Here is a 12005-nt window from a genome sequence, read left to right on the forward strand (position 1 = left end):
GATATCTAAGTATAGTCATTTACCTTTGGACTTGCTTCCTTTTCATTCTACCTCTCAAATTTCATTTTTCATATTCAGACATGACTGTGAAAAAAACTCTGTGCCTCAGTAACAAATGAACATACCTTTCATGCATGTAGTCAACTCCTAGCAACAGCTGGATAAACCATTCTATTATCTGACTCTCTGGAAAGGTTTTTCCAACTTCTTTATATTCTTGAATTTTACAGTCCAGATCTCCACCCTGAAACAAAACAGTATATATATATATGTATATGTATACATATATATATATTTGGTATGTTTCCTTCAGTTATTAATACTATCACTGCAATACCTCTCAACTTGGCCAAAAGCTGCCAGCCTCTGGAGCCCTCTTCTCAACTAGGCATCCCCTTTGGTCAAAAAAGACTTGAACAAATGCTAACATATTTCTAACAGCTCAAAGTCACATTCCTAGGATGACCCTGTTTGATAAACCCCAAGGCTGCCAAAAAAAATTGTTTCAGCCACACCTCAAGATGGAGCCCCTGTCCCCTACTTGCTGGGAGGGCAGGAGCCCAACTTCAATAAGTGCCAGCTAGCAAAATCAGATGGTTCAAAGGAACCAACTGGCTTCCCACTTTTTGTCATATTTCAGCTCCCTGACTGCTCAGGCCCCTGCCTGCATTGCCTCCTCTGCCTCCACTTCATTGTTGTTCAGTCACTGCGCCATGTCCAACTCTTTGTGACCCTACCAGCATACCAGACTTCCCTGTCCTCTATCTCCCAGAGTTTGCTCAAATTCATGCCCATTGAGTAGGTGATGCCATCCAACCAACTCATTCTTTGCTGCCCCCTTCTCCCGCCCTCAATCTTAGGGTCAGCATTAGGGTCTTTTCCAGTGAGTCAGCTCTTTACCTCAGGTGGTCAAAGGACTGGAGCTTCAGCTTCAGCATCAGTCCTTCCAATGAATCTTTAGGGTTGACTGGTTTGATCTCTTTGCAGTCCAAGGGACTCTCAAGAGTCTCTTCTAGCACCATAGTTGAAAAGCATCAGTTCTTCAGCACTCAGCCTTCTTTATGGTCCAACTTTCAAATTCATACATGACTACTGGAAAACCACAGCTTTGACTATATGGACCTTTGTCAGCACTGTGTCCACTTTATGTGGACTTTATCCATTCCATTACTCTCCCTTTAAATTGCCCAGTCACTTCGTGCGCAGCACAGTGGAGCTCAGTTCTTTCTACTCCCATCAGTGTTTACTGAAGAAACTCTGTCTTCAGCACTTTAACTATTGGCTAGCTGGGTCTATCTTTATCTCATGCAAGAAAAAAATTCTTCTAAAGGGTATTAACTTTTATTATATTACCTAAATATTACCTAAGAATTGTCTTTATTATATTACATTACATATTAATATGTACCCACATAAAACTAGGAATAATTCCCCTTATGCTTAGAATTTTCAGTTCAGTTCAGTTCAGTCGCTCAGTCGTGTCTGACTCTTTGCGACCCCATGAATTGCAGCACGCCAGGCCTCCCTGTCCATCATCAACTCCCGGAATCTACCCAAACCCGTGTCCATCGAGTCGGTGATGCCATCCAGCCATATCATCCTCTGTCGTCCCCTTCTCCTCCTGCCCCCAATCCTTCCTAGCATTAGGGTCTTTTCCAATGAGTCAACTCGTTGCATGAGGTGGCCAAAGTATTCATAAAACTAAGATTATGGCATCTGGTCCCATCACTTCATGGCAAATAGATGGGGAAACAGTGTCAGACTTTATTTTGGGGGGCTCCAAAATCACTGCAGATGGTGATTGCAGCCATGAAATTGAAAGACGCTTACTCCTTGGAAGGAAGGTTATGACCAACCTAGATAGCATATTTAAAAGTAGAGACATTACTTTGCCAACAAAGGTCCATCTAGTCAAGGCTATGGCTTTTCCAGTAGTCACATGTATGGATGTGAGAGTTGGATGGTGAAGAAAGCTGAGCGCCGAAGAATTGATGCTTTTGAACTCTGGTGTTGGAGGAGACTCTTGAGAGTCCCTTGGACTGCAAGGAGATCCAACCAGTCCATTCTAAAGGAGATCAGTCCTGGGTGTTCATTGGAAGGACTGATGTTAGAATTTTACATAAGTATAAAAAGAAATCTTTGATATCTTTTCTAAACGTCTGCCTTCTCCCACTAATTTAGAAACTTTAGCTGATCAATTATCTGGGCTAGACCCACGAGGTTGGTTTCAAAATATTATTCACAGCATCAGGTCTGGAACTGTAACTTTGGTGGTTGTCTTGGTGATTATATTTGTTGTTTACCATTGCCTTTCTATAAGAATGGCTAATACTAAACAAACTCAAATGGTCAGGACCTTTCTAACAAATATAATAAAATAGTGGGAATTGTTAGGGAGCATTTAACAGGAGGCTTCCTGTGTGCTGTTTTTTGATCTGTCATGATTCCTCTGTTCCTTATTGATCCTTGAATATTCAAGGATTAAGAGGAGCTGGCAAGCCGCTCCAGGGGACTGAGGAACGCATGCATTTCCTTCGTTAGCTTTTCCATATGGTGAAAAGTAACTATTTATGACTCTCTTCCTTTCTGATATGGAAAGTGATTATTTACAACCCTCTCTCTTTGATATGGATTCTAGCCTTATGTTTTCTTGATAATTTGTAAGATTTTTGATCCTTATCTTTGCTGGAAAAGCTACCTTGTAAGACAGTATATATACCCACACTATGTTGAATAAAACACCCTTGTTCCGTCAGAGCTTGGGTCCTCGTGTCTTTCTTCATCTCTCTCTCTCTCCCTCCCTCCTTCAGGCTAATTCTTTGGAGTGCAGAGGCCCGCTGAGCTTACTTACTTGCCCGGGCTTTCAAAACCTCCTTGAGAGGGCACCTTGAGCCTATGTAAGCAGCGCAAAACCTTTGTCTTAGGGTTTTATTGGTTCTCTGTGTAAACCAGGGAATATCAGCCTCTTTGTTTCTTTTACTTTCTTATCGTCCACTCTGTACCACCAGGTTCCGGTCCATTAAAGGACCTCAACAAGTGGCACCCAGAACAGGGGCTTGGTACACGTGGCACTTCAGGTGGAGTGACTCGGGAGCCTATTGAGGCTGGTAAGTACTAAAGACATGGGTACAATGGCTGGAAAGCCCTATCACTTTTCTACTTTACTTCATCACTTATTAAAAGTTGAGGGACTTTCAGTTTCACGCCAGCGAATAGAGGCTTGCCTTCAAACAGTGGTTGAGTGTAACCCTTGGTTCCCTGATGAAGGCAGTTTTGATTTAGAAATTTGGCACTGGGTCAAAGAGAATGTTGAACGAGCCACCAGACGGGGAAAAAATATTCCTATAGATTTCTGGCCCTTATGGGCTCTTATTAAAACTGTGATTCTGCCATTTCAAGGTAATTCTGGCCCTCCTGATATTCAGCAACAGGCAGAACACTTATTACATGAATATGAATTAAATGACGAAACCTTACAAAAGGCCCAATTAGAACAACATAAAATATTTCACAATTTTCCTACAAACCCTGCCCCGGTTGCTCCAAGAGCTCCTCCTCTGCCAGCAGGTACAAATCCAAAAGTGTCTCCTTTGCTAGAACTTAATGATTCTGGCAACGACTCCCCTAAGACACATTTTGACATTAAAACTGACAATACCTTTCTGAATAACAATGATGAGTTTTTACCACATACTCTTAATTGTAGAAATTTGCTACCTACCCACTCTCCTTCGCGACAGAGGCTTTCTGAATTGCTGGCTTTGCAATCACAGGTCTCTGAAACCGATGGTTTTTCTGCCTTTCCAGTTTTAAGAAATCCTGATGCTCAAGGGGATATAATATCTCATTATGAGGCTATTAACTTTTATCACATGCAACAAGTAAAAACGGCTATAACTATGTACGACCCACATTCACCTTTTACTAAAGTACTTCTAAATTCTATAACATCCTCTATTGGAAATTTTATCCCCCATGATTGGCAAAATTTAATAAAGGCTCTCCTTAAACCAGGAGAATATCTTCAATGTATATTGTAGTTTCATGATATAGCCAGAGATCATGCTAACAGAAATGCTCGAGCTGGCACTCCCCAAAATCAAATTACTTTTGAGATGCTAACTGGTACAGGACAATTTGATGCTATAGAAGCTCAAATACAGTGCCCTCCTTTGTTGCATCAACAATTAAAAACAGTGGCCCTTGAGGTTTGGGATTGAATTACTCCTCAAGGGGAGCCTACAGGTAGCTACACTAAAATATTGCAAGGACCTAATGAAACGTATGCTGATTTTTTAGCTAGATTAGAAACTGCTATTTCCCATACTGTAATCAGAGAAGGAGCTAAAAGACAACTAGAGAAACTACTTGCTTATGAGAATGCAAATCAGGAATGTCAAAAGGCTATAGCTCCTATTCAAGAGACAGGGACTATTATAGATTATCTGAAGGCTTGTTGCAATCCAGGATCAGAAACTCAAAAGCTGCAAATGCTAGCTGAAACAATGGTTGCTGCCCTTAAAAAGGGAAATGAAGGATGTTTTACATGTGGAGATAAGAACCATTTAAAAAGGGACTGCCCTAAGAAGGCTAATAAAAAACCTCCCGAAATCTGCCCTCGCTGCTATAGAGGAATGCATTGGGCCAAAGATTGTAAATCTAAATTTGACATTGAAGGGAAACCTATTCTGGGAAACTCCAAGCATGGGACCCCCCAGGCCCCCTTCAACAAAAACCAGGGGCAAATTCCATCTTTTCCCTCAAACCCTCAACATCCGGCAGTGCTGCCATCGATATACCAGCCCTAAATGACTTTCTCCTTCAGCCTCAAGCAGTCCCCTCTAGAATACCTACCGGGCTTTTTGGACCCCTGCCCCCACAAACTTTCGGTCTCTTACTTGGCTGATCTAGTTTGACTTCTAAAGGAATTACTGTTCACCCTGGAGTAATTGATTCAGATTATAGAGGAGAAATTCAAATTATGATGTCATCTCAGATTTTATGACAATTCAAAAAGGGGGACAAAATTGCTCAATTACTTCTTTTACCTTACATTTCTATTAACTCCTCTAAAGATGGACAGACGGGCAGATTCGGCAGTATGGATCAAAAACAATCCTTGTGAACATCATTAATATCTAAATTTGTCCGACCGAATACAAATATCAAAATTAATGGTAAAAGATTTTCTGGTCTCCTCGACACTGGATCTGATATTACTATTATTTCCAAACATTTATGGCCCAAATTCTGGCCTATACAAAAAATTTCTTGCCAAATTGCAGGAACTTCTCAAACTAAAGTACAAGAGGTTTATCAAAGTACTCAAATAATATCCATGTGAGGGACCAGAAGGCCAACCTGCAACATTAAAACCTTATGTGATAGATGCACCCCTTAATTTAATGGGAAGAGACCTACTTATGCAATGCCAGACTCAAATTTACATTCCACATTTTTCCTAGGGGCCAGCATTCATTTAACAAACAATGCAATTATTAAAATAACTTGGAAGAATGATGAGCCTATTTGGACAGAGCAGTGGCCCCTCATGAAAGAGAAATTACAGGAGGCTAAAGAACTTATAGATACACAACTAGAATTAAAACATATTGAGGAATCTTGTTCTCCTTGGAACTCTCCTATTTTTGTTATAAAAAAGAAATCTAACAAATGGCATCTCCTAACAGACCTTAGAAAAGTTAATGCATCTATGAAACCTATGGGTGCATTACAACCAGGAATCCCATCACCTACCACCATTCCTCAAAATTGGCACATTATTATTATTGATTTACAAGATTGCTTTTTAATATACCTCTACACCCTTTAGAAGGAGAGAGATTCGCCTTCTCTCTCCCTTATCCTAATCATATCAGGTACCAATGGGCTGTGCTGCCTCAACGGATGACGCATTCTCCCACCATGTGTCAGTACTATGTAGCTAAAGCCCTTGAGCCTGTGAGAGCACAATTTCCTAACGTTCTTGTTATTCGCTATGTGGATGATATATTGTTTTCGGCCCCATCTATCTTAGAAACTCAACACATGTTTGACATACCTCAATTATGCTTAAAAAACTCTGGATTAATCATTGCCCCTGAAAAAATTCAAACCTCTACACCTTACCATTACTTGGGGTTTGTTGTTAATTGACAACTAACTCAACTAGCTCAAATCTGTACTGATAAATTATTCCGTACTGATAAATTATCAACCTTAAATGATTTTCAAAAGCTCTTAAGTGATATAAATTGGATTAGACCTCCTTTAGGCATTGCTAATTATCAACTGAATAACCTATTTAATACTTTAAAAGGAGATCCTGATTTAAATAGCCCTCATTCACTTTCTCAAGAGCCATGAGAGGAACTCTATTTAGTGCAAAATAAATTACAGAAACAGTTTCTTACTCGCATCAGACTAGATTTACCTCTAGAATTATTTATACTCCCCTCTCTTCATTCTCCCACAGGACTTCTTCCCCAACAAGAACACCCAGTAGAATGGATCTATAGCTGTTTTAGGGGAATAAAGTCACTTACACCCTACCTTGATTTAATTGCTCTAATCATTATCAATGGTAGAAATAGGACTAAAACTCTAATTGGCTCTGATCCTCATAAAATTGTAATACCAATCAATAAATCTCAATTTGAAAATGCATTACAAACTTTTACCGATTTCCAAATAGCTTTTCTGGAATATTTTGGAGAAATTTCATTTCATTATCCTTCTGGTAAGCGTGGAATTTCTTCAAAAATACTGAATTTATTATTTCCCACATTATCTGCTCACAGCCTATACCACAAGCTGAGGTCTTTTATATAGATGGGATCAAAAATGCCAAAGCTTCATTCTGGTCTCTTAAGGAATATAAAGTCTTTTATACTAAATTTCATTCTGCTCAACAAAATGAATTGTATGCTCTTATTCAAGTTATTTGTCTACATCCTTACCCCATTAATATAGTCTCTAATTCCTTATATTCAGTTTTTGTATTAAAAAAATATAGAAACCTCCACCATAAACTCCAATCAACCTATTATTCAACAAATTTTTTTCAAATTGCAATCCACTATTAGAAACCACACTTCTCCCATTTATATTACCCATATTCAAGCACACTCTTGTCTTCCTGGCCCTATGACTCATGGTAATGGACAAGCTGATAAACTTATTTCTTTTGCTACTCCGGAGGAACAGCATGCTCTGTTGCACAACAATGCTGGCTCCCTACATCAGCTATGGAAAATCCCATACTGCTAGGCTAAAGAAATTATTAATAATTGTTCCACTTGTAGACCCTTACATCTTCGACCCATTGCACAAGGTATTAATCCTCGCGGTTTGCAACCTAATGAACTATGGCAAATGGATGTGACTCATTGCCCTGAACTTTCTCCCTCTTCTGAACTTTCTCCCTCTTCTTTCTTACATGTCTGTATCGATACCAATTCTTCTTTTATTTGGGTCACACCTCTTCATGGTGAAGCTGCACAACATGTTATAACTCACTTACTAGCTTGTTTTGCTGTAATGGGAACTCCTAGTTCTATTAAAACAGACAATGGCCCTGCCTATATTTCTAGACACTTTAAACAATTTTTACAATCATTTTCTATTAAACATATTACAGGTATTCCTTATAATCCACAGGCACAAGGCATAGTCGAGCAAGCACATCACACACTAAAATTGCAAAAAAAAAAAATTTAAAAAGGGGGAATACACAGGAACACTACTGTCTTCCTTATCTAAATCAGACTTTACTAGATTCCAACATAAGATATTTTCTAAACCTATAACTGTTGTTAATACAGCTTTATTTGTTTTAAATTTTTTAAACTTACCACAGGGAGATATCTTAACAAGAGCAGAAAAATATTTCAAGGAATTGAAGGACACTTCCCTTCCTCTGCCCATTTGGTACCAAGACGGGTTAACGAAACAATGGAAATCTGGGAAACTAATCTTACAGGGAAAGGGGTATGCTTGTATTTCCCCAGATGGATCCAACGAACTCACATGGCTTCCTCTTCGGCAGATTCGACCCAAGGGGGCCCCCAGCCTTCAAAATAGAGACAAAACAACAAAAACCCCAGGAGGAAGAAATTCCAATATGGGCCATGGCGGCTCTAAAGATCTCCTGGAAGCACCACCCTCGGCGACATCAATCTTATGATCTCCCCACTTGGGGACAAATAAAAACCCTTACTAATCAAGCTGAAAATTTGGTCTTTCAACAGGGAATGCCACGGAATCCTGAATACATCTTCCTGGCAATGTTCAATCTGCTTGCCTGTGCCTCCTCCCGCCTAAGCAGAACTAATTAATCATACCCAAACCCCCTTTACTACAGTAGGTAGAATGGACAGAGAGAGGACCAACTGTTTCTACTAATGACTCTATACATATGCCTTCTCCCTGGAGCATTAAAGGGCCCTCACACTCTGAAGAAGAAGGGAAACTAATTAATATTTCTCTAGGTTATGAAGTCCTTCCTTTGTGCATGGGCCCAGCAGAATTATGCATAAACATTAGCCGATAAACTTGGGCTTTCACCCTGCCTCCCAAAAAGGACTTGTGGACGTTGCTTGGATTGTTTACAGCCCTTTCTTTGTCTGTGAACCATGTTTATACTACGGAGACTTTAGGGAAAGAGTTAGGGAAAGAACAGAGAACATTATGCAAAGGGTTTCCTGTTCGTTGGGACAAATGTCAAGCTAAATCAGGAAAATTAATATTTGTGGCTAATCATACTATTGTCGATTGAGGACCCCATGGTATGTGGTTATCTAACTGCTCAGATGATATTAACAGCACTGTGTATGACTACGCTACTCAAGTCACATGGAAGGTTACCAACAATACGATGGAGCATTACCATGACAAAGGACTTCTTGGGTGGCTTGAAGGAGAAATCTCCCCACTTCGCCCTCAAATCATCCTCAATAAACAGACTGGGCCTGAACAATGAGACATCTGGAAACTTGCTGCGAGCACTGAAGAACTTGGGACTTGAACCGGACATTTCACAGGAATCAGTCACGGTCCTAGTAACTATGTCTATCACTATAATCAATCATATTTTATACAGGCCTGTGTCCCACTTCCCTTTGTTATAGCCATAGGAAATTTACAATTTAATAAGACTTTACGTTCTGTAACTTGTATTAATTGCAAACTATATACTTGTCTTAACTCCTCCATTTCCTTAAGAAATGATTCCCTTTTGATTCTTCGATCTCAACGTAATTTGTGGTTACCAATAAATCTCCAACGGCCCTGGGAAGAAGGTCCCATGGCTGGACTTGCTTCCATGTTACTTACTAAAAACAACAACCAACAATCTAAACGATTCATTGGATGGCTGATTCTTGGCATTTTGGGGTTAATAGCTATTTGCACCACTGCTGCCGTCGCCGGTGCTACTTTACATACCTCAATTCAAACACATAATTTTATCCAAAATTGGACTGAAGATAGTCACCATATGTGGGCTACTCAGGCTCAGGTAGATAAGGATATCCAAGGGGAAACACAGGAACTAAAAACAGCCATCAAACGGGTCGGAGATCAATTAATAGATTTACAAAAACAAATGATACTAAAATGTGATTGGAATTCTACTCAATTTTGCGTTACTCCTGTTCAATTTAATCATAGTACCTACAACTTGGAACAAATCAAATTTCATTTACAAAACATACGTGATAATGCCTCTCTGAATGTACAATTACTGCAAAAAGAAATCTTTGATACCTTTTCTAAACGTCTGCCCTCTTCCACTAATTTAGAAACTTTAGCTGAACAACTAGCTGATCAATTGTCTGGGCTAGACCCACGAGGTTGGTTTCAAAGTATTATTCACAGCATCAGGTCTGGAACTGTAACTTTGGTGGTTGTCTTGGTGATTATATTTGTTGTTTACCATTGCCTTTCTATAAGAATGGCTAATACTAAACAAACTCAAATGGTCAGGACCTTTTTTACAAATATAATAAAATAGGGGGAATTGTTAGGGAGCATTTAACAGGAGGCTTCCTGTGTGCTGTTTTTTGATCTGTCATGATTCCTCTGTTCTTTATTAATCCTTGAATATTCAAGGATTAAGAGGAGCTGGCAAGCCACTCCAGGGGACTGAGAAAGGCATGCATTTCCTTTGTTTGCTTTTCCATATGACCAAAAGTAACTACTTAGGACCCTCTTCCTTTCTGATATGGAAAGTGATTATTTACAACCCTCTCTCTTTGATATGGATTCTAGCCTTATGTTTCCTTGATAATTTGTAAGATTTTTGATCCTTATCTTTGCTGAAAAAACTACCTTGTAAGATAGTATATATACACACACTATGTTGAATAAAACACCCTTGTTCCGTCAGAGCTTGGGTCCCCGTGTCTTTCTTCATCTCTCTCTCTCTCCCCTTCAGGCTAATTCTTTGGAGCGCAGAGGCCCGCCAAGGTTACTTACTTGCCTGGGCTTTCAAGACCTCCTCGAGAGGGCGCCCTGAGCCTACATAAGCGGCGCAAACCCTTTGTCTTAGGGTTTTATTGGTTCTCTGCGTAAACCAGGGAATATCAGTCTCTTTCTTTCTTTTAACTTTCTTATTGTCCACTCTGTACCACCAGGTTCCAGTCCATTAAAGGACCTCAACAGTATACAAATTAAAAACAGAGCTAATAAAATTTAAATTAATTTAATAATAATTAATTATTAATTATTGATTTTAATTCAATATAAAGTGATGCTGTTTTGGTGCTTATGCTGTGCATACGGTACTAGTCCTGGAGTATAGATTCTTTTTGGTTTGGCAAGCCTCGACTACCACCTTCCTGAGATGGCTTACCTCTCATCTTCTCTGTTTAACTACAGCACCATTCAGGAATACAGCACCTGCCAACTCCTGAGGGGCCCAAACACATCATTTAAACATTAGCAATCTCTGTTCTACTACTCACTGCTGTTCAGTTAAGAATAACACGTGGTGCCAAAAGCTAATTTAGATCACAAATGACAAACACCTAAAACTGCCTGGCGGTGTCTGATACAAGACTCTTTCTGATTATGCTGATATTAATGTATTTCAACTACTATAGAAATGAAGACACAAGATGTTAACTCTTAGAGAACCCCCATAACCTTATCTGTTTTACCTTAAAACACTGAAAATTAGAAAAAATTCAAGAAGCTTTCCTTTGAAGAAAAGGATGGGTTAAATGTGACTGTGGTCTTTGGAGGATGCCAACAATGCAGGCCCACAAAAAGAAGAGGGTACTTGCTCCCTCCACAAGGAGCATGAGAAACAAACATTAAGCCACTCAGACTATTCCTGACAGTTATCATCATTAGATGCAAAGGAAAAGCATTCATCACCAGAGAAACAAAGATAAATTGCTTCTAATCAAACAACACAAAGTTAACTAACTAACTCATGTGTGATGCACTTTTATTTTCTTTCAGTGCAATGTGCAAACATTTGCCTAGCATTTTCTCTCCTTCTACACAGGGCATGACAAGTCATAAGTGACATATTAAACAACTCACACCCTCACTCAAACTCAATATCCTATTGGATTTTCTGGGCCAAGGAGATCAAAGTTTATGGTATGAATTGAGTATTTGACTTTTTGTCAAACAAACCTTTGTTTCCTTCTCATTCTCCAAACCTGCCTTTATATATACCCTCTTTTTAATCCTCCTTCTCCTCCTTTGTGTGCTGAGTCATGTCTGACTCTTTGTGACCCAACAGACTGTAGTTCACTAGGCTTCTCTGTCCATGTAATTGGACACCTCAAAGTGAAATGTCAAAAGAAGGGCAAGAGTACTGGATTGGGTTGCCATTTCCTTCTCCAGAGGATCTTCCCAACCCAGGGATTGAACTCCTGTCTCCTGTATTGGCAGGTGGATTCTTAACCACTACACCACCTGGGAAGCCCCTCTTTTAATCCTAGTGCTTATCAAAATCCTGTTGACCATACTAGTCATAGTGTCATAACGTT

General features: G+C 39.5%; 1 protein-coding gene across 16 annotated transcripts in view; it reads right to left on the bottom strand.

Moving 5' to 3' along the window:
- NEK11 (NIMA related kinase 11) overlaps positions 1–12005 on the bottom strand; it is a 278952-nt gene that overhangs the window by 197185 nt on the left and 69762 nt on the right. For 14 of the 16 annotated variants that reach the window (XM_081569871.1, XM_081569867.1, XM_081569866.1 and 11 more), the window contains one exon: positions 126–244. The exons of 1 other annotated variant lie outside the window; for it this stretch is intronic. In XM_081569871.1, the coding sequence (XP_081425997.1) occupies positions 126–244 (119 nt within the window). Of the gene's footprint in view, positions 1–125; positions 245–337; positions 651–12005 lie in introns of those variants that run through there. One more of the 16 variants, XM_081569881.1, reaches the window with a different exon arrangement.

The sequence above is a fragment of the Giraffa tippelskirchi genome, chromosome 2 (assembly GCF_054371585.1).
Source record: "Giraffa tippelskirchi isolate mGirTip1 chromosome 2, T2T-mGirTip1v1.2.pri, whole genome shotgun sequence".
Classification (NCBI taxonomy): Eukaryota; Metazoa; Chordata; class Mammalia; order Artiodactyla; family Giraffidae; genus Giraffa; species Giraffa tippelskirchi.